Source organism: Carettochelys insculpta, chromosome 2 (assembly GCF_033958435.1).
Source record: "Carettochelys insculpta isolate YL-2023 chromosome 2, ASM3395843v1, whole genome shotgun sequence".
Classification (NCBI taxonomy): Eukaryota; Metazoa; Chordata; order Testudines; family Carettochelyidae; genus Carettochelys; species Carettochelys insculpta.
In genome coordinates this window covers 273,473,369-273,497,315 of record NC_134138.1, presented here as the reverse complement: position 1 = coordinate 273,497,315, position 23,947 = coordinate 273,473,369, and the positions used below count along the sequence as shown (strand labels likewise).

At 48.2% G+C, this 23,947-nt stretch overlaps 1 protein-coding gene across 3 annotated transcripts in view; it reads right to left on the bottom strand.

The window, feature by feature from the left end:
* ZBTB47 (zinc finger and BTB domain containing 47) overlaps nucleotides 1–23,947 on the bottom strand; it is a 103,680-nt gene that overhangs the window by 19,019 nt on the left and 60,714 nt on the right. For all 3 annotated transcript variants that reach the window (XM_074985197.1, XM_074985196.1, XM_074985198.1), the window contains one exon: nucleotides 8,331–9,713. In XM_074985197.1, the coding sequence (XP_074841298.1) occupies nucleotides 8,331–9,632 (1,302 nt within the window). In that variant the 5' untranslated portion in view covers nucleotides 9,633–9,713. The remainder of the gene's footprint in view (nucleotides 1–8,330; nucleotides 9,714–23,947) is intronic.

Sequence of the window (23,947 nt, the reverse complement as noted above, 5' to 3'; positions counted from 1 at the left end):
GGGGCGGTAGGGGCTGAGGGCAGGGGGTTGGGATGTGTGAGTGTGGGGGGGCTGAGGGCAGGGGGTTGGGGTGTGTGTGAGTGGAGGGGGGATGAAGGCAGGGGGTTGGGGGTGTGAGTGGAGGGGGGCTGAGGGCAGAGGGTTGGGGTGTGTGTGAGTGGAGGGGGGCTGAGGGCAGGGGATTGGGGTGTGTGTGAGTGGAGGGGGGATGAAGGCAGGGGGTTGGGGTGTGTGTGAGTGGAGGGGGGCTGAGGGCAGAGGGTTGGGGTGTGTGTGAGTGGAGGGGGGCTGAAAGCAGGGGATTGGGGTGTGTGTGAGTGGAGGGGGGCTGAGGGCAGGGGGTTGGGGGGTGTGAGTGGAGGGGGGCTGAGGGCAGGGGGTTGGGGTGTGTGTGAGTGGAGGGGGGCTGAGGGCAGGGGGTTGGGGGATGTGAGTGGAGGGGAGCTGAGGGCAGGGGGCTGGGGTGTGTATGAGTGGAGGGGAGCTGAGGGCAGAGGGTTGGGGGATGTGAGTGGAGGGGAGCTGAGGGCAGGGGGCTGGGGTGTGTATGAGTGGAGGGGAGCTGAGGGCAGGGGGTTGGGGTGTGTGTGAGCGGAGGGGGACTGAGGGCAGGGAGTTGGGGTGTGTGAGCGGAGGGGGGCTGAGGGCAGGGGGTTGGGGGGTGTGAGTGGAGGGGGGCTGAGGGCAGGGAGTTGGGATGTGTGAGCGGAGGGGGGCTGAGGACAGGGGGTTGGGTTGTGTGTGAGTGGAGGGGGCTGATGGCAGGGGGTTGGGGTGTGTGTGAGTGGAGGGGAGCTGAGGGCAGGGGGTTGGGATGTGTGAGTGGAGGGGTGCTGAGGGCAGGGGGTTGGGGTATGTGTGTGGAGGGGGGCTGAGGGCAGGGGGTTGGGGTATGTGTGAGTGGAGGGGGGCTGAGGGCAGGGGGTTGGGGTGTGTGAGTGGGGGGGGGCTGAGGGCAGGGGGTTGGGGGGTGTGAGTGGAGGGGGGGCTGAAGGCAGGGAGTTGGGGTGTATGTGTGGAGGGGGGCTGAGGGCAGGGGTGTGTGTGAGTGGAGGGGAGCTGAGGGCAGGGGGTTGGGGTGTGTGTGAGAAGAGGGGAGCTGAGGGCAGAGGGTTGGGGGGTGTGAGTGGAGGGGGGCTGAGGGCGGAGGGTCGGGGTATGTGTGAGTGGAGGGGAGCTGACGGCAAGGGGTTCTTTCTCACATGCCTTCTCCACTCCTGGTGGTTCGCACACTTGATAGGCCTGTACTGGGCCTCCCTACTTCCCCCACAAATACTGGTGCAAGAAGTCGGTTATAAGCAACTTTATATATGCTTAGAGCAATCCACCCTTATTGGAAGCCTTCCGTATTCCTGTGGTTCCTGTGTCTTTTATGCAGAGTCCTTGTCCCACACTTTCCCTCATGTGGGGGCAATGGAAGGGGCAGAGTTCAAATTGTACATCACTTTGTTGTCCTCATCGCCTACAGGTATAGTTTTAAGAATTGCACGCATAAGATCAGAGCTGGGTTAATTTGAAAAAACACATCACTCAGGCACTGGACGGATAAGTTGGGAACTGTCTAGGATTTGGTATACCGGATAAGCCTTATTATCTGGCATCCTCAGGCAGCAGGCAGCCGACCCTGGACCTGCAGCAGCTGGTTAACCAAATGAGCCAGTTATCTGAGTGCCAGATAACCGGGCTTTTCCTGTACATACACATGCATTAGTCACGACAGCATCATACAAAACAGTTCAGCACAGATTGGATTAGTTGGAGAATTTTTTTTTAAATATGTGCACAGTTACTTGGATCAAGGCATTTGGATAAGGGGCTTGTGCAGAATGTGCGTGTGTGTATTGTGGAGAGTGGTGCTGTGTTCTCTTTGTGGTGTTTGCTTATTTGTGTATGTGTCTACATGTACATAGAATCATAGGGTAGGAAGAGACCTCAGAAAGTCATCAAGTCCAATCCCCTGCTCAAAGCAGGACCAATCCCAACTAAATCATCCTGAACCTCTAGGGATGGAGATTCCACCACGTCTTTAGAGCCATGTCTACACTAGCCCCAAACTTCGAAACGGCCACGCAAATGGCCATTTTGAAGTTTACTAATGAAGCGCTGAAATGCATTTTCAGCGCTTCATTAGCATGCGGGCGGCCACGGCACTTCGAAATTGATGCGCCTCGCCGCCACGCGTCTCGTCCCGACGGGGCTCCTTTTCAAAAGGACCCTGCCTACTTCGAAGTCCCCTTATTCCCATCAGCTCATGGGAATAAGGGGACTTCGAAGTAGGCGGGGTCCTTTTGAAAAGGAGCCCCGTCGGGACGAGCCGCGTGGCGGCGAGGCATGTCAATTTCGAAGTGCCGTGGCCGCCCGCATGCTAATGAAGCGCTGAATATGCATTTCAGCGCTTCATTAGTAAAGCTCGAAATGGTCATTTGCATGGCCATTTCGAAGTTTGGGGTTAGTGTAGACGTAGCCTAGGTAACACATTCCACTGCTTTGGCACTGTCCTGGTGAAATAGTTTTTCCTAATAGCCAACCTACACCTCTCCCTCTGTAACTTAAGATCATTTCTCCTTGTTCTGCCATCCATCACTACTGAGAACAGCCTCACTCCATCCTCTTCAGAGCTCCCCTTCAGGAAGTTGAAGGCTGCTATCAAATCCCCCCTCACTCTTCTCTTTTGTAGACTAAGTAAACCTAAATCCCTCAGTCTCTCCTTATAGGTCATGTCTCCAGGCTGCTAATCGTTTTTGTTGCCCTCCGATGGGCTCTCCAATGTGCCCACATCCCTTTTTAATGAGGGGCCAAGAATTGGACACAATTTTCCTTACCACTGTCCTCCTCTAACTACGCTGCATTGATTACATCATCACCAGATGAACCCATGGTAAGGAGACCGTAACAGTAAACCAATATGGCTTCTCTACAGCCATATTGAAAGGCCTTAGGCCAAAGGAAGAGCAGCAGCCATTAACTGTGAAGCAACAGGTCACATACTCACATCCTGTCTACATTTCAGTACAACAGTGTCACACAAAGCTGTTAAGAAGACCAAATCATAATATCACCCCTTGTCTCCAGAACAAGAAACATATCTCAAGATGGGTAAAGAAAACTTAGTTAATAGCATTTCATCTGGCAAGCAATGACTTATCAATAGCCTAGGTTGTGGAATCACCATTCTATGATAACAAAACAAAAAGCAGTCAAGTAGCACTTTAAAGACTAGCAAAACAGTTTATTAGGTGAGCTTTTGTGGGACAGACCCACTTCTTCAGACCACAGCCATACCAGAACAGACTCAATATTTAAGGCACAGAGAACCAAAAACAGTAAGCAAGGAGGACAAATCAGAAAAAGATAATCAAGGTGAGCAAATCAGAGAGCGCAGGGGTCGGCGGGGGAGGTCAAGAATTAGATTAAGCCAAGTATTCTATGACAATCATTCTATGATGATTGTCTTCACTTTTCTACTGCTCTCTGTATAATCCCTTTCTGGTTTGTAATTGCTTCTATCTGCTGTATAATTAATTTTGTTACATGTAAATCAGTCAAGGTGGTGGGTTATGATTGGTTAGGTAATTCTGTTACAGTATGTTATGACTGACCAATTATTTTAGCGTAATTTTACTAACCAAAGTATAGATAAGGAGGACTCAAGTTTCATTACTTAAACTGGATCTGAAGAAATGGGCCTGTTTCACGAAAGCTCATCACCTAATAAATCAATTTGTTAGTCTTTAAAGTGATACATGACTGCTGTTTTGTTTTACTTAAACTGGGGTCCAAGAAGGAAAACAGCAGAAAAAAGAAAAAAAGGAAGGCAGGAAGGGAAGAAGGAAAGCAGGAGGAACACCACAAGGAAAAAACCTGGGTGGATTCACCCCTCAAGAACAGCACTGCCAGACCTAACCTGGGAAGTCTGCCTTCCTTATCAGGATTGATGAGCATGATACCATTTGCTTAGCATGTATTCTGCTTTCTTGGTCATTGTAAATAAATAGAGAATAAAAATATTACTGAGTAAGGCTTTTTCATTGTCACACAGATCCTGCATACCTGTGGGGAATTACCCCTGAGCCCTAGGGATTGGGTAAAGGTGTGTGTGTCCCTGAAGTGTGAAAGGGATAAAGAAATTTGTGTGGATAACAAGACCTTTGAAGAATTCCACAGGGATTTCAACACCTTCCACCCCACCATCAACTACAGCCTGGGCCATTCCACACAAGAGATCCTCTTCCTGGTCATTACAGTACAAATCAATGATGGACACATAAACGTGACTCTATATCGGAAACCTACTGACCGCTATTCTTAACCTACATGCCTCCAGCTTCCATCCAACACAGCACATGGTCCATTGTCTATAGCCAAGCCCTAAGATACAACCCTAGCTGCTCCAATCCCACCGACAGAGACAAAAAACCTGCAAGATCTTTATCAAGCATTCTTAAAAACTTAATACCCACCTGGGGGAGTAAAGAAACAAATTGACAGAGCCAAATGAGTCACCTACTTCATGACAGGCTCAACAAAAATAATAAGAGAATACTACTTGTCATCACCTATAGTCCCCATCTTAAACTCCTGGAGCACCTCATTGACAACCTACACTGGAACACAATCACTTACTCTCGTAGACCTTGGGTCACAGGACAGTCCTTTCCTACAGATAGCCACACACCATACCACCCATCGACAACTTTGTCCTCATATACAAGTGACGCCATCACAGAATCTAACCACATCAGCCACACCACCAGGAGCTCATACACCTGGACATCCAGTAATGTGATATAGGCCATCGTGTGCCAGCAATGCCCCTCTGCCATGTACATTGAACAAACTGGACAATCTCTGCACCAAAGGATGAATGGATGTAAATCTGCCATCAGGAATAGGAACACGCACAAACCTGTAAGAAAACACTTTAACCTACCTGGACATTCAATAATGGATTCAAAAGGAGCCATTCTTCTACAGAAGGATTTTACCACAAGATTACAGAGGGAGACACCTGACTTTGGAATTCATTTACAATTTGACACATTTAAACCAGGCCTTAACAGAGCTCGCAATTATCTTATACATTATAAGGGCAATTTCCCCACCTTTCATATTTGCAGAAATGCAACACATCCTACTTTGCTTCAACAACAGGTCCTACCAGTGACAGGCAACCGTTCCCACCCCCGGCTTTCCTGCCTCCCTGCTACATAAATAATGGATTCTATTTTCTTTTCTACTCCAATCATCTGAAGAAGTGGGTCTTGCTCATGACCTAATAAATGTGTGAATCTCTAAGGTGCCACAGGATTGCTTGTTGTTCGCGAAGCTACAGCCTAACATGGTTACCCGTCTGAGAATGGCAGTTAAGAGATTTCCTTGGGTCTCAGTGTAATGCACGGGCGGACGGGATTTGGTGACTGCAGAACAGGAGAGTAATGCTTGAGCAGTTTGGGGCCTGAGAGACCCAGAGGTTTCCTCGATTCCCTGTTGCTCATATTTCACACTTACACAATAAGATGAAGATGCACAACACTGTCCATTCGCCGCGGTGCTGCAATTGAGTTTTTTCTAGCGGCTGGTGCTGCAGTTCTACAACCAACATTTGTCAGCACCCTCAAAAAGTGGCTCCCGACCTTCCCAAATTGCTGTGCCCCTGGGAGGAGTCTGATTTGTCTCCTGTACCCCAACTGTCACCTCACTTAAAAACTACTTGCTTACAAAATCTGACACAAAAACACTTTGGTGTCCCAGCAGTCTACTTCAGAAAAATTGCTGACTTTTCCAATTTTTACCAGATTATTATAAAATAAATCAACTGGACTACAACTATTACTTACATGGCCACATACAGTGCACGGAGTAGGATAAATAGGCCGTTGTCTGTATGAAATTTTAGTTTGTACTGACTCGGCTAGTGCTCTTTATACTGTAAAACTAGGCAAACATCTAAATAAGTATGTGCTTCATTAACTGGTCCTATGAGTGGCAGGAAACCCGCTCCCCCCACCCCACACATATAAACCCTAGATTCTGATTTTCCTCTTCATTTGCATCTGATGAAGTGGGTTTTACCCATGAAAGCTCACAACTGAATACATTTATTAGTCTCTAAGGTGTCACAGGACTGCTTGTTATTTGTGAAGCTACAGACTAACACGGCTCCCCTGAGACTAAAATGAGTTGATGTACATCCTAGAAGTCATCTGGGTACCCCTCGTTGAGAACTGCTGCCCTAAAATTAACTCTGGTGCGTCTGATGTCAGAGTGGTGGGATGAAGCTTTCTAGTGTCAGAGTAAGGACAGGCAGTTACCAAAGGCAATAAATAACACAGGCTTCCAACACACTGGAACCAGCTATATATCACAGCCTTGTATCTCCTAGCTTTTCGTGCTGTGTTCTCTCTGTGCCTACAGCCTGCCCCTTACAAAGTACTGCACCAAAGCTCTCCAACTCTAAACAAATCCTTTAATCTGCACTGTGAGCCTCTTTACCAGCATGATGGGACATGCAGCTGCCAGATCCTTTCAATTCTCTACTCTCCACGCCCACCTCTTCATTTTATTCCTAGAGCTCTGGGTGGACACAAAATTTGTATCTGCAGAAGTGAGCTGCAGTGATCTGCTCCCACATCCATAGACATGGATGTCCACAGATATAAAGCGGATAGCCACGGCTATAAAGCAGATAGTCAGGGATTTGCAGAGCTCTATTTATTCCCTGACTCTCAAAGGCCTCACTGTTAAGGGAGACACACACCACCACCACCCCCAGCTCAACCCTACATCCCCAGTCTTTCCATTCGGAAAGGCTGGAGAGAAAACACCTCTGCCTGCCTTTGTTTAAAATTCAAGGCTCTATGGCAGTAGTTCAGCAAGCTAGAGTAACACCACAGTATTCTGGGCCAGGCCTCTACTGTACAGTAAGGTCTCAGAGTACATGAACTCAGAGTACGCAACCCGGCTCTTATGTGTCTGACCCCGATTCCTATTGTCAACCCCGTAGTGCAATTTCCAGTTGTGCTTAACTCGCTCCCCCAGCCCTGGCTCAGTGCCACTGGCTCTGCACAGCCTGGGCTCAGCCCTCCCCCTGCCCCCCTACCAGCTCCGCTCACCATCCGCACATAGCTCCTGCTCACCCCCACCCCTGCCTCTGGCTCTAGCTCACCACCCCTCAGGTGCGACTCCAATTCAACCTCCCTGGTCCCCGTTCAACACCCCTGCTGGCTCACCACCCCTCACGCATGGCTCCGGTTCACTCTCCACTCCAGTTTCAACTCCCACACGCGGCTCCAATTCAAACCTCCCGCCACCCCCCAGTTCACCCCCCCACCCGACGTCTCACCACCCACGCCTGGCTTTGGCTCCGGTTCAACCTCCGGCCGCGTACTGGTTCACCACCTCAGAAGGGCTCTGACTCACCACCCCGCACACAGATCCAGCTTAACACCAGCCCTCTCCCCACTGCAGCCCTAACCCACCCCAGCCTTATCCGCCCCCTGACCTCCCATTGCCCTAACCCACCGCCAGGCTTAACCCTCCCCAACAGCCCCCCAACCCCAGGACCTACCTTTCCGCTGCTTCCCCGGCTGCAGAACATGTGTTCTGCCGGGGAAAACGCCAGACCCCAACTTGTGCAAAATCCGGGTTACGCGAGGGTGCACGGAACGGAACCCTCACGTACTCTGACACCGTACTGTACATCAGTGGTTCTGTTACAAGTTGGGTAGAGTCATGCAGTGTAGATCATGTATTGCCTTTCCTCCCCACCTACTGGGGTCGGGCTGTGCGGGGTAACTAGGAGCCAGAGTAAGGCTGGACACAGCTGCTAGAACCCAGAGCTGGGAAAAGTACCCCAAAAAGCAACTTGAGTAATCGTACAGCTGCTTTGGGGGAATTGTAATTACGTAAAAGTCGTGGTGCTCTTCTGGAAGCTACTTGAGTAAAAGTAGAAAAGTGTCACATCTTGATTGTATTCAAGTATCCACAAATATCCACAGGACGGCTACTTTTTACTTCTGGCTACTTGAGTGTAACTAAGATGCAATATGTTTGTGCTTTTACTAAGTAGTTTTCCAGGAGGACACTCTGGCTTTTACTCAATTACATTTTCCGCAAAGTAGCTGTACTTTCACTCAAGTAACTTTTAGGGTACTTTCCTCACCTCTGCTATAACCCCAGGACAATACACAAACCCCTCTGCCATAAGGACCACCAGCTGCCACCTCAGAGTACCTGGAGCATGACCTATGGCTCAGTGGGGAGAGTACCACGCCCAGTCCCCCAGTGGCAGAGAGCACCCGGTGCCCAGACCGGGCCAGCCAGCGGCTCACCTGGATGTTCTTCTCGCAGTCCGTCTGGTGGTGCAGCAGGAGTTCGCTCTCCAGCAAGAAGCGCTTGCCACACTTGTCGCAGATCTGCATGCGGCTGTGGGTGACGTTCATGTGCTTCTCCAGGTACCAGCGGTTGTTGAAGACGCGGGGGCATTTCTTGCAGGGATAGTGCTGCTTCTCCTCTAGCTTGACTTTCGGGCCCAGCCCGTCCTGCTCCTTTTTCCTTTTCCTGCCACGCTGGCCCTCCTCCTCCTCCACCCCCTTGGCCAGATCCTGGGACCTGGTGGACATAGTGGACTTGGTGGCCTTGGACGACTTGCTCCCCTTGCGGGGCTGCCCAGATTTTTCCCTTTTCCCTTCGGACGCCTCCTCGTCATCCTCCTCTTCCTCCTCCTCCTCCTCCTCGGTGGTCTCCTCCAGGTCTTCCTCATCACTGTGCTCCTCCTCTTCCTCCTCCCCCACCTCAGCATCTTCCTCCTCCTCCTCTCCTGCTTCCTCGTTCTCCTCTTCTCCTTCTTCCTCAGTGTCATGCTCATCCCCGTCAGGCTGGCTAATCACAGCAGCAGCTTCGCTGGCCGTAGGCTTCCCTTCCGTCCCCTTGGAGACATTGAGGGTTTGGTTGTTGAGATTCACCTCCACAATGATCTGCTCCCGGTTGTAAGAGCCCTGGCTATCCAGATCCTCCTCAGACTCTCCACCCTCCATCTTACACATTGTGGCCAGGCCACTGTCTTTCTCCTCCTTGTAATACTGCTTGGCAGCCACAGCTGGGAGGTGCTGGTTGCCACCGCCCCCTACCCTGTCCTCTACTCGCACCGAGTAAGGATCGTTTCCTTCCCGGGCGTAGATCTTGGGGTGTGGAGAATCAGCCTCTTGCTTAATCTCACAGTAGTACTGCGGAGGGACAGTGTTGCCGCAGGCCTCCTGGGGCAAGGCCATGTTGCTGGCCAGGGCCAGGCTGAGGGACCTGGTGTTGATGAGCTCCTGGCAGGAGGAGGCTATGTTGTTCATCTGCAGCACAGCAGCGGCGTTCAGGACGTCCTGCACATTGCCAGCATTCACCAGCAGCTTGGAGGTGTAGATGAAGTTGAGGATCTGCTGGAGGCCTTGGGATGTCAGGGCCTCCAGGGAGAGCTCCACCCGCTGCAGCTGCTTGTTCTGGGTGAAGAGCGAGTGGAAAAACTGGCTGTATGCAGCAAGGACCCCCTTGTGGGCGGGGAAGATGCTCTTCTGCTGAACCAGGACGATGTCCACGTCACACAGGTCCGGCTGAAACAGGCGCTGCTCGTTCAGTCTGTCCATCAAACACGTGAAGTGGAGGGCTACATCCTCCAGCAGAGAGTATTCAGCGGAAGGGAAGTCAGTTGTCTTTTCAACTATCAGCTGTGGGGAGAAAGGAGAAAGGAGATGAAAGAATTCAGGACCGAAAAAGCTTTTCCTTTTCCTTCCTGTCCCCCCTCCCCTCCATCCTCTGCAAAAACAGATGCTAGATGACAAGGGAGACAGCTTGACCTCATCGTCAGGCCACCACACTGATAACTAATATGGCTGGCTCTACTCCAGAGCTGATAACTTCGCCGCCTCACGGCCCTGGACTCAGGGGTTGTCTGCATTTATTGGTAGTTTGACACTCCACAGATCAATCTCCCAGGGGTCGATTTCGCAGGTCTAGGCAGGACCCACTAAATTGACAGCTGCTCATGCTCCCCTCAAGCCTGGTACTTCACGGGGTTGCAAGGAGTAAGGGAAGTCAATAGGAGAATTTCTCCCATTGATTCTCCCTGCAGTGGAGATGCTGAAGTAAGTTGAACTAAGTTACGTTTACTCCAGCAGTAGTATAGCTTAGTGGCATGGCTTAGTTTGACTTTGGCCTCTAGCGTGGACCTGCCCTCAACCATCTCAAGCATCTGTCCTCTCACAACTGTGAAGAGGGAACAATAAGATCAGTCCACTCCCATAAAGTGCTTTGAGATCCCTGGATGAGAAGCACATTGCTGGCATCAGGCTTTATTATTACCCATGGTTGGAGTCTTTGACCTGAGAGAGAATGGGATGTCCCACCTGCTCATCCACCCACCCTGCTCTGATTAGTTGTGCAGTTTGAACTTGGGGGTTCCAGATTCAAAGGTACAATGTCCTACTGTCTGAGCTGACAGCCCAGGTCTATGTATGCAATAGCTGACTCAAGTTTCCTTACAAGATCCAGCCACGAGAGGGAGATAAGACCTCATGTTGATGTAACATACACATCTCATAGAACTGGAAGGGACCTTGGAGGTCATTGAGTCCAGTCCCCTCAGCAGGACCAAGTACCACCACCATTTATTTACATCTATTTGCCCCAGACCCTAAACGGCCTCCTCAGGGACTGAACTCACAACTCTTGGTTTACAGGGCCAATGGGCTATTTAATACAAGTTTCTGGAGAATTTGGGTATGTCTGCACAGCAAAGTTATTTCACAATAACAGCGATTATTTCTAAATAACTATATTCCTAAATTACTATCCCAGCACCTACACAACACAACTGCTATTTCAAAATAATAATATGTATAATAATGTGTAGACAGTGAATAAAGCCTCTCTTGAAATAAGCCATAGTTTGTCCGATGGCTCTGTTTTGAAATAGGCCCTATTGTTTGTAGATGCTGTATTTAGAAATAGCGAAGTGCTATTTCGAAACGCATTTTGCACGTAGCAATGTTATTTCAAAATAAGCTCTTCAGGAATAGCTTATTTCAAAATAAGGCTGCCATGTAGACATACTCTTTGGCTCCACCAATGATTCTTGGTGAACCCCTTTCACAGAGAAAACCACTGAGGGCAACTCCCCACTATAAATTAAAAACACTTTTTAACTGCATATGTTTAACACCGTTATAAATGCTGGAGGCAAAGTGGGGTTTGGGGTGGAGGGTGATAGCTCATGACCACCCCGTATTATAATCTCATGATCCCCTCAGGGGCCCGACCCTTCGTTTGAGAACCACTTGGCTACATAGTCCCATCTGCAGAGTGAAGGGGGAGTTCAGGCCAGCTGAACACTCGGTCTGCGAAAACTGCCAACCGTTTGCGGCTCAACAGATCACCTGTTCCCTGGAAACTGGATCGAGATCACAAGCCTACACCACTATGGATGGCAGAATGCCCTCCCCACCCTCAGCTCATCAACTCTGAGTCATTAGTGTTCCAATGAACTGACATGACCCCTCAAAACAGAGACCAACCAGTATTTGAGCCGCTAAGCAAAGGGGCAGTTGTTTGGACTATGACTGCAGAGACATGACCAGAGGTGCCTTCTCTGGACACAGAATGCCCCCATCCTGAGGGCAGATTATGGGTTCTGACTGAGGTCCATCCCCACGACAGCATGTTACACTCTAGTATCTTCGTCCCTGCTGTGCCATAGCCATGGGCCACGAACGACCAGAAGGAATGGGCAGAGCACACAGGTGAGGGATAAAGAGGACTTTTAGCTCCCTTTGCACTCCCCATTATAAAAATGGCTTTGTTGTCAAAACCGAAACCTCCTTGGGACGTATGGGTGACCAATAACATTCTTCAGGTTCTCAATGTCAAAACAAAACCTGAATGATTCCAGACTCAAAATCAAAATATTTCTGTTTCTTTTCTTTTCTTTCGGGGGAGGGGGGAATGGTTGGCAATGTAAAACAAACATTTTAGAAGAAAAAAAAATCCAATTTTGGCCAAAAAGATGAGTATTTTTTCAAGAAAACTGGGGAAAAATACTTTTGAAGAACAATTTCAACAACAAAAGAAACAAGAGTTTTCATTTTCATTACTGTGTCCCCTGGACTATCATCATTCCATCCAAAACAAAAAGCAGTCAAGTAGCACTTTAAAGACTAGCAAAATCGTTTATTAGGTGAGCTTTTGTGGGACAGACCCACTTCTTCAGACCACAGCCAGACCAGAACAGACTCAATATTTAAGACACAGAGAACCAAAAACAGTAGGCAAGGAGGACAAATCAGAAAAAGATAATCAAGGTGAGCAAATCAGAAAGTGGAGGGGTGGGGAGGAAGATCAAGAATTAGATTGAGTCAAGTATGCAGACGAGCCCCTATAGTGACTCAGAAAGTTCCCATCACAATTTAAACCATGTGTTAATGTTCCGAATTTGAATATAAATGTCAGTTCGTCCACTTCTCTTTCTAAAACGGAGCGATAATTTCTCTTCAGTAACACACATACCTTGAGGTCATTGACAGAATGCCTCATTCCATTAAAATGTTGACTCACTGGTTTGTGGATCTGGAGTGTTTTGATGTCTGTTTTGTGCCCGTTGACCCTTTGTCTAAGGGAATTAGAAGTCTGTCCAATATACAAAGCATCTGGGCATTGTTGGCACATGATGGCATATATGATGTTAGTAGAGGAGCATGAGAAAGTGCCCGTGATTCTGTGAGTAACCTGGTTAGGTCCAGTGATGGTATTTCCAGAGAAGATATGTGGACAAAGCTGGCAGCGGGCTTTGTTGCAGGGAAAGGTTCCAGGACTGGTGTTCCTGGGGTAGAGACTGTGGCTGTTAGTAAGGATCCTCATGAGGTTGGGAGGTTGTCTGTAGCAGAGAACAGGCATGTCACCCAGGGCCTTCTGGAGTGTAGCATCCTGATTAAGAATAGCTTGTAGGTCTTTAATAATTCGTTTCAGTGGTCTGAGTTGGGGGCTGTAGGTGATGACCAGTGGTGTTCTGTTCTTGGCTTTTTTGGGCTGATCTTGGAGTAGTTGGTTTCTGGGTATGCGCCTGGCCCTGTTGATTTGTTTTTTTACTTATCCTGGTGGGTAATTCAGGTTTATGAATATTTGGTAAAGTTCTTGTAGTTTTTGGTCTCTGTCAGTTGGATCAGAGCAAATGCGATTATACCTAAGAGCTTGACTGTAAACAATGGATCTAGTCACATGTGCAGGATGGAAACTAGAAGGGTGTAGATAAGTATAGCGATCAGTAGGTTTTCGGTACAGTGTGGTACTGATCAGGCCATCCTTGATTAGTACTGTAGTGTCCAAGAAATGTATCTCTTGCGTGTTGTAATCGAGGCATAAGTTGATGGTGGGGTGTAGATTGTTAAAGTCTCTGTGGAATTTTTCTAGAGCCTCTGTACCATGGGTCCAAATCATAAAGATGTCATCAATGTATCTTAAGTAGAGGAGTGGTAACAGGGGATGAGAGCTGAGGAATCGTTGTTCCAGGTCAGCCATAAATATATTAGCATATTGTGGGGCCATGCGGGTGCCCATAGCAGTTCCACTAATCTGGAGGTATAAATTGTCCCCAAAACGGAAATGGTTGTGTGTGAGAACAACGTTACAGAGGTCAGACACCAGATTGGCTGTGGTGGCATGAGGGATGGTGTTCCTGATTGCTTGTAATCCATCTTTATGTGGAATATTAGTGTACAGAGCCTCTACATCCATTGTGGCAAGGATGGCGTTATCAGGAACTTTTCCGATGTTTTGTAATTTCCTCAGGAAGTCGGTGGTATCTCGGATATAGCTGGGAGCATTGGTGGCATAGGGTTTGAGGAGGGAGTCCATGTAACTGGATAGTCCGGTGGTAAGGGTGCCAATACCTGAAATGATAGGGCATCCAGGGTTTCCAGGTTTGTGGATTTTGGGAAGTAAATAGAATAATCCAGGCTGCGGCTCAGATGGTGTGTCTGAGTGAATGAGGTCCCGAGTAGCAGCAGGGAGTTCCTTCAGTAGTTGTTGTAATTTCCTTTGGAATTCCAAAGTGGGATCAGCAGAGAGAGGTCTGTAAAATGTGGTGTTGGAGAGTTGTCTGGCTGCCTCCTGTTCATAGTCTGACTTATTCAGGATGACAACAGCACCCCCTTTGTCAGCTGGTTTGATTATGATGTCTTGGTTATTTTTGAGATTCTGGACAGCATAGAGTTCAGCATAGTTGAGATTGTGTCTCATTTGGCATTGTTTGAGTATAATGTCAGACTGAGCACGGTTGCGGAAGCACTGTACGTAGAAGTCCAGACTTTCACTACGACCCTCAGGGGGAGTCCACATAGAGTTCTTCTTCTTTTGTTGTTGGTGGGGGGGGGTCGAGAGAGTCAGACTGTTGTTCATAGGTGTGCTGGAAAAATTCCTTTAGACAGAGGCAGCGAAAGAAGGCTTCAAGGTCCCCACAGAATTGTATTAAGTTCGTGGGGGAAGTACGGCAGAAGGAAAGACCCCAGGATAAGAGAGACTCCTCTGTTGGGCTGAGTTGGTAGTTTGAAAGGTTAACAATGTTGTTGGTCGAGCTACTGTTATTGTGGTTGAAGTATCCTGAGGAATGAAGTAATGAAGAAAATTTATTCTCTTTTCTTTTTTGTAGAAAGAGGAAGTGTGTTTTATAAATATCTTGTCTGGCACTGGTAAAGTTTCGTACTGTGGGGTCTTGTGTGGATGCCTGTTCATTGATGATAATTTCAAGTTCAGAAAGTTCATTTTTGATCATCTTTTGTTTATTGTAAAGGATTTTGATCAAGTGGTTCCTCAGTTTCTTAGAAAGCGTGTTGCATAGATGTTCACTGTAGTCAGTGTAGTATGTTGATAGTAATGGGTTTTTCACTGCCAGTGCCTTGGATATAATGTCCATTTTCTTGCATTTGGAGAGAAAGATGATGTCTGTCTGGATCTGGGGCTACGTCTACACGTGCAGCCAACATCGAAATAGGCTATTTCGATGAATAACGTCTACACGTCCTCCAGGGCCGGCAACGTCGATGTTCAACTTCGATGTTGCTCAGCCCAACATCGAAATAGGCGCAGCGAGGGAACGTCTACACGTCAAAGTAGCACACATCGAAATAGGGATGCCAGGCACAGCTGCAGACAGGGTCACAGGGCGGACTCAACAGCCAGCCGCTCCCTTAAAGGGCCCCTCCCAGACACAGTTGCACTAAACAACACAAGATACACAGAGCTGACAACTGGTTGCAGACCCTGTGCCTGCAGCATAGATCCCCAGCTGCCGCAGAAGCAGCCAGAAGCCCTGGGCTAAGGGCTGCTGCCCACGGTGACCATAGAGCCCCGCAGGGGCTGGAGAGAGAGCATCTCTCAACCCCCCAGCTGATGGCCGCCATGGAGGACCCAGCAATTTCGACGTTGCGGGACGCGGATCGTCTACACGGTCCCTACTTCAACGTTGAACGTCGAAGTAGGGCGCTATTCCTATCTCCTCATGAGGTTAGCGACTTCGACGTCTCGCCGCCTAACGTCGAAGTTAACTTCGAAATAGCGCCCGACGCGTGTAGACACGACGGGCGCTATTTCGAAGTTGGTGCCGCTACTTCGAAGTAGCGTGCACGTGTAGACGCAGCTTGGGTGAGTTTTTTCATGTAGTTGATGGATCTCCATTCCAAACGGCTAAATGTAGTGCGTTGCATGTTGAATAGTAACAGAGAGGGAGCCGTGCTAGTCTATACACTATCAAAACAAAAAGCAGTCAAGTAGCACTTTAAAGACTAGCAAAATAGTTTATTAGGTGAGCTTTCGTGGGACAGACCCACTTCTTCAGACCATAGCCAGACCAGAACAGACTCAATATTTAAGATACAGAGAACCAAAAACAGTAGGCAAGGAGGACAAATCAGAAAAAGATAATCAAGGTGAGCAAATCAGAGAGTGGAGGGGTGGGGAGGAAGATCAAGAATTAGATTGAGTCCAGTATGGAGACGAGCCCCTATAGTGACTCAGAAAGTTCCCATCACAATTTAAATCATGTGTTAATGTTCCGAATTTGAATATAAATGTCAGTTCGTCCACTTCTCTTTCTAAAACGGAGCGATAATTTCACCTTGATTATCTTTTTCTGATTTGTCCTCCTTGCTTACTGTTTTTTGGTTCTCTGTGTCTTAAATATTGAGTCTGTTCTGGTCTGGCTATGGTCTGAAGAAGTGGGTCTGTCCCACGAAAGCTCACCTAATAAACTGTTTTGCTAGTCTTTAAAGTGCTACTTGACTGCTTTTTGTTTTGATAGTGTATAGACTAGCACGGCTCCCTCTCTGTTACTATTCATCATTCCATCCAGTTTCTGCTGTGCCTGTTAGGAAGTGTCTTTGAACCACCACTTGCAAATTAAAAGCCCAACAGCTCTAATAACTGGGATTAGTTAATTCTGTGCATTGGGGAGGTCAGAGGAGGGCAGGAATTCACACCTCTAGCATCTAGGTCTAGATTTTTCCAGGCATGCTCTCATCTCACAACTTTATTATGGTAGATTTTTGATCAGTTGAAACAAAGAGCCAAGAGGCTAAAGCTATAAAACTATAAAGTGCTCTGAGGACAGCAGGCCTAACTGAAACTAAGAATCTTTTAAGCCACTCCTGTAACACGAAGGGATCCTTGAAGTGGGTCTGTGCTGGTGTGTAGATAACTCTCCACCAGCCCAGCTCACAGCCCCAACATAGGAAGAAAGGGCTGGTGGAACATTTTGCATCAGAACTATTTAGACAGAAAATGGGGTTTTCAGTTCAAATAGATTTTTCCCAGCTATTGTCTGTTTTCCTCACACACTTTTTTTTTTTGGGCTGTGGCGGGGGGAGACTTCAACATTCACAGGCCCCAAAATTGAAGCATTTCAAGTGAAAGCTGCAAAATGGCAACATGGTTGATATTGTGAGCCCTGGCAGCCCAGTCTAAAGAGGAGAAATGGGAGCATGTGTTACCTGAACTACAGCTCAGATGAGGCATTTGGGCAGCATATCCAAAATGGAATATTTCCATTTTTGCCTAACATTTTTTGTGGTTTTACTTTCTCCAAGGAATGGACTTTTTCTGTTGATAATTTGGGGTTTTGGAGAAAATGTGTTAAGCTTTTATGTTTTTCGTTTTTTTTCAAAATTTTCTGTAGAAGAAAGCCCATTTTCTGACCAGCTCTACCTGAGAGGCAGATTAGTCACTGGTCATTGAGCCCTGCACCAAAACTCTTCTCTTGTTTGTGTAGCCCTGAGGCTGCTCTGCTGTGTATGAGAAGCTAGGCAGGTCCCTGAGGAGCCCCACAACACAAGGAGTAGAGCGGGTTGGAGGATGATCTTTTGTGGAGGACAGGTGCAGGGCAAGAAGTCCAAGACCTCAGGGACTGGCCTAAGAGGCCCCAGAAGTGCAGCTTGCCCTGTAACCATGACATCCTCCCTTTTGTCATTGGCTCCTAGATTCCCAGGCTGCACGGTGGTCATCTGGGCTGACGTCCTACATCCCCCAGGCCAGAGGAAGCTCCCTGAAGAATTCCTAGAGTGGCTCTTTCAGAAAAAAGCATTCAATCTTGACCTACCAATTGTCAGTGACGGAGAATCACTAGAATTTCATGAAGAGGGTGGTGAAGCACTGGAATGTGTTACCTAGAGAGGTGGTGGAATCTCCATCCCTAGAGATTTTTAAGTCACAGAGTGCTAAAGTCCCTTCTGGGATGATTTAGTTGGGCTTTGGGCAGGGGGCTGGATTTCATGACCTCCTGAGGTCTCTGCCAGCCCTAAGATTCTATGAGAATCCATCTGGACCCTTGATAAGCTGTGCCAATGGCTAACCATCTTCTCTATGTAGTCAGGAGCAGAGACACTAAAGGACAAAGTGACTTACCCAAGGTCACTCAGCAAGTCTGTGTTAAAGGAGATAGATGAAGCCAGATCTCCCAAGTCCCAGTGTAGCCACTGCTCTGCATTACCTCAAACAGAAGTAATACATCCCTTGTCTACAATGAGCCCACAGGATAATGACATTTGCTCACATATTCAGTGAAATAATGGTATAAGGTATACTAGCTTCTGATTTTTACTAGGCTACATTTCCCATCTTTATCTCCCATTTCACCTGAGCGCTAAGTTACATTGCTGCTCTACTCAACATGGTCTTGCAATATTAAGGAAGTTAGCACTGCCTTCTTGACCCCCACAGCTCTAAGCACACACTTTGGACAGGGTTCCTGGCATGGGGGAGAGATCAGCACCAAAAGTTTGATCCTTTTTGCACTCATTAAGTGAAGATGCAAAAGAAAATATTGAAGCTGTAAGCAGAGCAGTTTTCCTGACTGAAATGTATGTTGTTAAGTGGCTGGGACAACTCATTCTCTCAACCCCGGCTCCTCTGCCCAACAGGGTCAGCAAACCCTCGGAACAAAGCAAGAGTGACTTTTCAAGCTAGAGGAAAAGAATGGCAAATCCAGCAGATGTTCCTGAGCCTCACAAGTTAAATCCGGTTCCTTTAGCCACCTGCCTGAGAACATTTTCCCTCAGGGCTCCTGGGTCAGCCCCAGAGTGGATTTATTGAGGTCAGGGGGAGTTTTGCAACTCACTCAAAGAGCAGCTGACTTCACTCCCTGTGTGTGATTGGACAGCACAAGGTCCCGCAGCTGTCTCTCAAAAGGTGCCGGATTCTGCCTGCCAAACCCACACACCTGTTAGAGGCAATCACACAATTACATAAACACTCCAACTCACATTATTTAACTCACTACCAGCCCTAGTTAGGATGATTAAAGTTGTCATATTTCTTGTTGCCTCAGGCAAGGCATCACCTTGGAAAAATTTGAAGTCATGCAGCAGCTGTTTAGTAGCAGCCGTGGGCAAGAGAACAGCATAATTGGTTGATACCTCTCTAGCTAGATTCTTCCTTTCTTTTGAGTTATACGGGTCCCTCAATCCCGCAATGCATCTTGCAGCTCTGGGGCAGTGCCACATGGAGAACTGATCACCTCCAGCAAGACAGAAACCCCTCCATCATGAGTGTCTGCCACCTGCAACTGCCCACAGCTAGTACAGCACAGGGTATTTAAGCAGCAACACCAGGGAAAGATTTTTAGAATCTACATCAGACAGGAACCCAGGGACCATGATAAAAAAAACAAAAAACAAGCAGTCCTGTAGCACCTTAAAGACGAACAATTTTATTTATTAGGTGATGAGCTTTCACGGGTAAGACCTACCTCATCAGATTTGGAGGAAAAATAATAATCCAGGGTTTATACAGCAGGGAGGGGCAGGGAGAATGAAGAAGAAAGAGGAGGGTGAAGAGGTCACCTGTAATTAATAGGACCTGTGGAAGAAGCATATTAAATTAAATGGCATGGGTGCCATTCTTGCCAATATCAAAGGTGGGGAAATTTTCCTTGCAATGTATTAGATAACTGAGATCTCTTAGCATATGGAAAGGGACCTTCAGAGACCTTCAGAGGTCATCCAGTCGAGCCCCCTATCCTCATGGCAGGAGCCATCAGTATCCCTGACAGATCTCTATAGTAGCATTCTCTGAAATGCTTCTAGTGAAAAGCGTGGGGCCCATGAGGCAGAAATGCAGGGTCTTGGCATGTAGAAAAGAGGATGGTGATGTGAGCAGGGATTTAGATTTGTGAGGAACTGGAGAGCATTTTAGGAAAGGGGGAGCCTATACAGGAAGGATAGGTACTCCCTAAACCAAACCAGAACAGATTCCTGGCATGTAACATTAAAAAGATGGCAGAAGAGTTTTTAACCAAGGGATGAGGGAAAGCTGGGGTTGCCAACCCTCCAAGATTGCTCCAGTGTCTCCTGGGATTAATCTTCAATGAAAAAAGATGTGTTGTGAAACCTCCAGGAATACATTCAAACAAAATGGGCAATCCTAGGAAATGATGACAGGTGCAGAGGCTTACACGGTTCAGACAGAGACACCCCTTTCGGGAGGGTTTATTAAAAGGATACTCCGTATTCTGGTAAAGAGAAGAAGATAGAAGTTGATGATGTAAAGGTGGGAATGGAAGAGAACCAGTCAAACAAAAAACAGTCCCATTCAATTACATCACATGAAGACAACTAAACAGTGATACATTTCATAAGTGCTCATTTACAAATGTCAGATATCTAAATATTAAGGCGAGAGGACTTGAGTGCCTAGTCTTACATGAGCATATAGATATAACAGGAACAGCAGAAACTGGATGGAATGATGATAATCAATGGGACACAGTAATATCGGGGTACAAAATATATAGGAATGACAGGGTAGGTCACGCTTACGGGGCGTGACACTGTGTTAAAGAATAGTCTCAGAGAGATAGCTACGTTAGTCTGTATCGTCACAAAAAGCAGTCCTGTAGCACCTTAAAAGACTAACAATATTATTTATTAGGTGATGAGCTTCCTTGGGACAGACCCACTTCTTCAGATCTGGAGAATAACTGATATCATAATAACAGATGGGGTGTTTCTGATATCAGTTGTTCTCCAGATGTGAAGAAGTGAATCTGTCCCACCAAAGCTCATCACCTAACAAATAATACTGTTAGTCTTTAAAGTGTTACAGGACTGCTTTTTTCATTTTGTGTTACAGGCAGCAGAGAGTGAAATACAGTAAAAATCTTAAATCAAACTGTACCATAGGCTTTCTATGGACAGTAATTCCATGCTTGAACAGTATAACAGCAGCAATATGCTTCCGACCGCCTGACTCGGATGATAAGGGTGACTGTTAAGTGCTCAGGGAGATTAGAGAGACAGAAAACCCATTGATAAAGAGGAATTTCAAGCATCCCTATGTCAGCTCAGGACAGGATGCAGCAATAAAGTCTCCAGACACCATTCAAGACTGCTTTTTGGAGTAGACAGTCCTGGAACCTGCAAGAGAAAGGACACTTCCTGACATAGTCCGACCTGGTGTCAAGATCTGGTCCAAGACAGCTGAATTGCTGGGTAATAGTGACCACAATGTAACTAAATTTAATGTCCTAGTTGGAGGGAAAATACAAAAGAAATCCATCACGGTAGCACTTAGCTTTACAAAGGTAGTGCATGAAAAGGCAAAAGCTCTATTAAAAGGAAGAGTCACAGGAGTGAAATGTCCACAAGCTGCATGGAAACTTTAAAAACACTGACACAGAGTATTAGCTCCAGTGTTCCCTGTAAGCAGAGCGGTTGGGCGGCCAGCCAGGAGAGATTCAGGTGCTGCCCAGCTGATCAGAAGAGAGCTCACAGCCACCCACTGCGGGCAGTGTGTGTTTCTACTGGTGGTGCACACAACAAAATTTATTCTACTCATGGATGGAAAAAATTAGAGAAAACACTGGCTGGTACTCAAAGTACTACATCTATACCTCCAGCACAGCAAGAACATGAAGCGAACCAAACATGCCACCATAGCTAAGCAGTCGAGTAAAAGAGGCCATCCAAGGCTATGCCAGGGCACTAACAGTAGCAACCTGGTTGCTGCTTTTGCTGCAGCATCAAGAAGGCTCCAGGCTCAGCTATGAGCAATTAAACACCGTCCGTTGGGGGCTGAGAGCACCTTGGTGGTAAGCGCTGGGCTTACGATAGCTAACCTGGGAGGGTACACAGGGAAGGAGCAGAAAGCCAGGGGAGGCTCAGAAAAATCGTGAATGGTGGGGAGAAAGGGCGAATGAAGATGGAAGTGCTACTTGTCCATTCACGTAACACGTGAACCAGAGGTCACCCACTGAAATCAACAGGCAGCAGGTTTAAAACAAACTGGAGGACGTATTTCTGCACATCACGCACAGTCAACCGGCAGAACTCGTTGTAAAGGCCAAACAGGATTCGCAAAAGAACTAGGTAAGTCCACAGAGGATACCTCCGTCAATGGCCATTAGTGAAGATGCTCAGGAACACAGCCTCAGCCTATGTCTACGCTAGGCAAGTGAGTTGATGGCAGATAAGCGATTCTAGCTACACCAATCGCGTAGCAAGAACTGACGTACCTGCCACTGACTTACTGGGCTATCCCCACTGAAGAAGGTCGACAGGAGAGTTTCTCCCACTGACCTCCCTTACTCCTCCGATACACGAGGAGTAGAGGGGTCGACTGCTGACCCCGATAGGTCAATTTCATGCCTCCCTACCAGGCATGCAAAATTGAACCCCGCAAGACCAACCTGCTCAGGGGTAATGTAGACATGGCTTCATGTTCCGGGTGTCCCTAACCTCTGCCTGCAAGCAGCTACCTGGATGACAGGGATGAACCACTCCATGACTGAGTGATCTGTTCATTCCCTCCAAAGCCTCTGGCATTGACCACAGTAGGAAGACTGGCTCCTGAGCTAAATGGCCCATGAATTTGACCCATGATGGCTATGCTTGTTCTCTTATTTTTACATAATCATTAATTACCATTGCTGTTAAAAATCTGAAGTTTATTTCTATTGTTGCCTCTAACTTTACCCACCCCTGAGTGGAATGAATTTTGTTTGGTGCACCAGTATGGAAGTGGTGGGTGAAACACCGCCTTTGTACGGGAGCGCGTAACAAAATTTGCATGGCAGAGGTGGGGTCAAGAGGTTCTGAGAGTGGGACAGAGCTCATGACTGGGGCAGATTTGGGGTGCTGCAGTGTGAGGGCTCTGGCTGAGGGTGCAGGCTCTGGAGTGGGAATGGGGATGAGGGGCTCAGGGCTGGGTCAGAAGGTTGGGAAGCTGGCTCTGGGGTGGAGGGCTGGGGCAGAGGTTAGGGTGGAGGGCTGTGTGGGGGAACTTCAGGGCCATGCCAGGGCATGGGGGCTTTGGGGCCAGGCTGCTGCCACCACAATGGGAGGGTGGGGGGGGTGGGCACCTGGGGCTCAGCCATCTGGGAAGAACAATAATTTCTTGATCTGCTCTAGCAAGGAGGCCAGTTCCTGTTCCCAGAAAGCAGGAGCAGGGGAGGCCCGGGGTGAAAGCAAGTACCGGGGCCTACCGGTACGCAGCTTGGGGTGGCCGGCAACCAGAAGAAGGCAAGGGGTGGCGCTGGGCCTGGAAGGGGCAGGGCCTTGGACAGAAGGGGGACCAGGCTCCCACAGCCTGCCCTTCATGGCTGCAGCTGCCATGGCAGCAAAGACCCTCAGCCTCCACTGGCAGCGGCCACAAACCACAGGGGCCCAAGTGGTGATTTGAAGGGTCCGGGGCTTCTGCCAGGGCTCTGGTCGCAGCTGCTGAAGCAGACGCAGAGCTGCAAGCACCAGGCACTTTTAAACCACCAGGAAGCTGCCCTTTTGCTCACCCTGCTGGGCAGGTAGTGTTGGACAGTCTGCTGGTGAGGAGGGGAAAAAAAGGCAGTGACATTAAAGCCCTGCTGTGGCAGTGCTTTAGCATCAGCCGTGTATGGGCCAGTACCAGGGACTGCTTCTTGCTGGCATGCTGTACTGGCCCATACTGACCCGCTTTCCCCTCTGGGCAGGCCGGATCATTCCACGGTCACGAGGCTCTGCTCTGACCCTTACAAAGGAGACCTATGGGATGTCCATGTGGCAGGCCAGTGTCCCCAGGAAGTGGAGAGGAGCAAAGCTCTTCTCCCCTGTCTTTCTTTAGTGGCCTCGGGTGTGGGACAGCCACGGAAAGAGTGTAGGAAGCGTGAAGCGGCAGGTCTGGAGTGATGGACGCCAAATACCCAAGTCTAATTAAATCCCCCAGAAACATGAGACAATCTAAGCTCAGCCACACTAAAAATCGGCTTTTGAAAATGGGGTAGATTTAAACAAAGATCCTCCTGTCACATAGTGGGGCAGGGAGAGGGCCATGGTGATATCCCTCATCCCCCTCTCTGCAGCTAGGCAGGCAGAAGCAAATGGATAGGCTCTTTAGGAGGGACTGACAGGTCTCCCTGACAGCCCTGGTTCTGCCCGCAAAGCGGCAAGTGGGATGT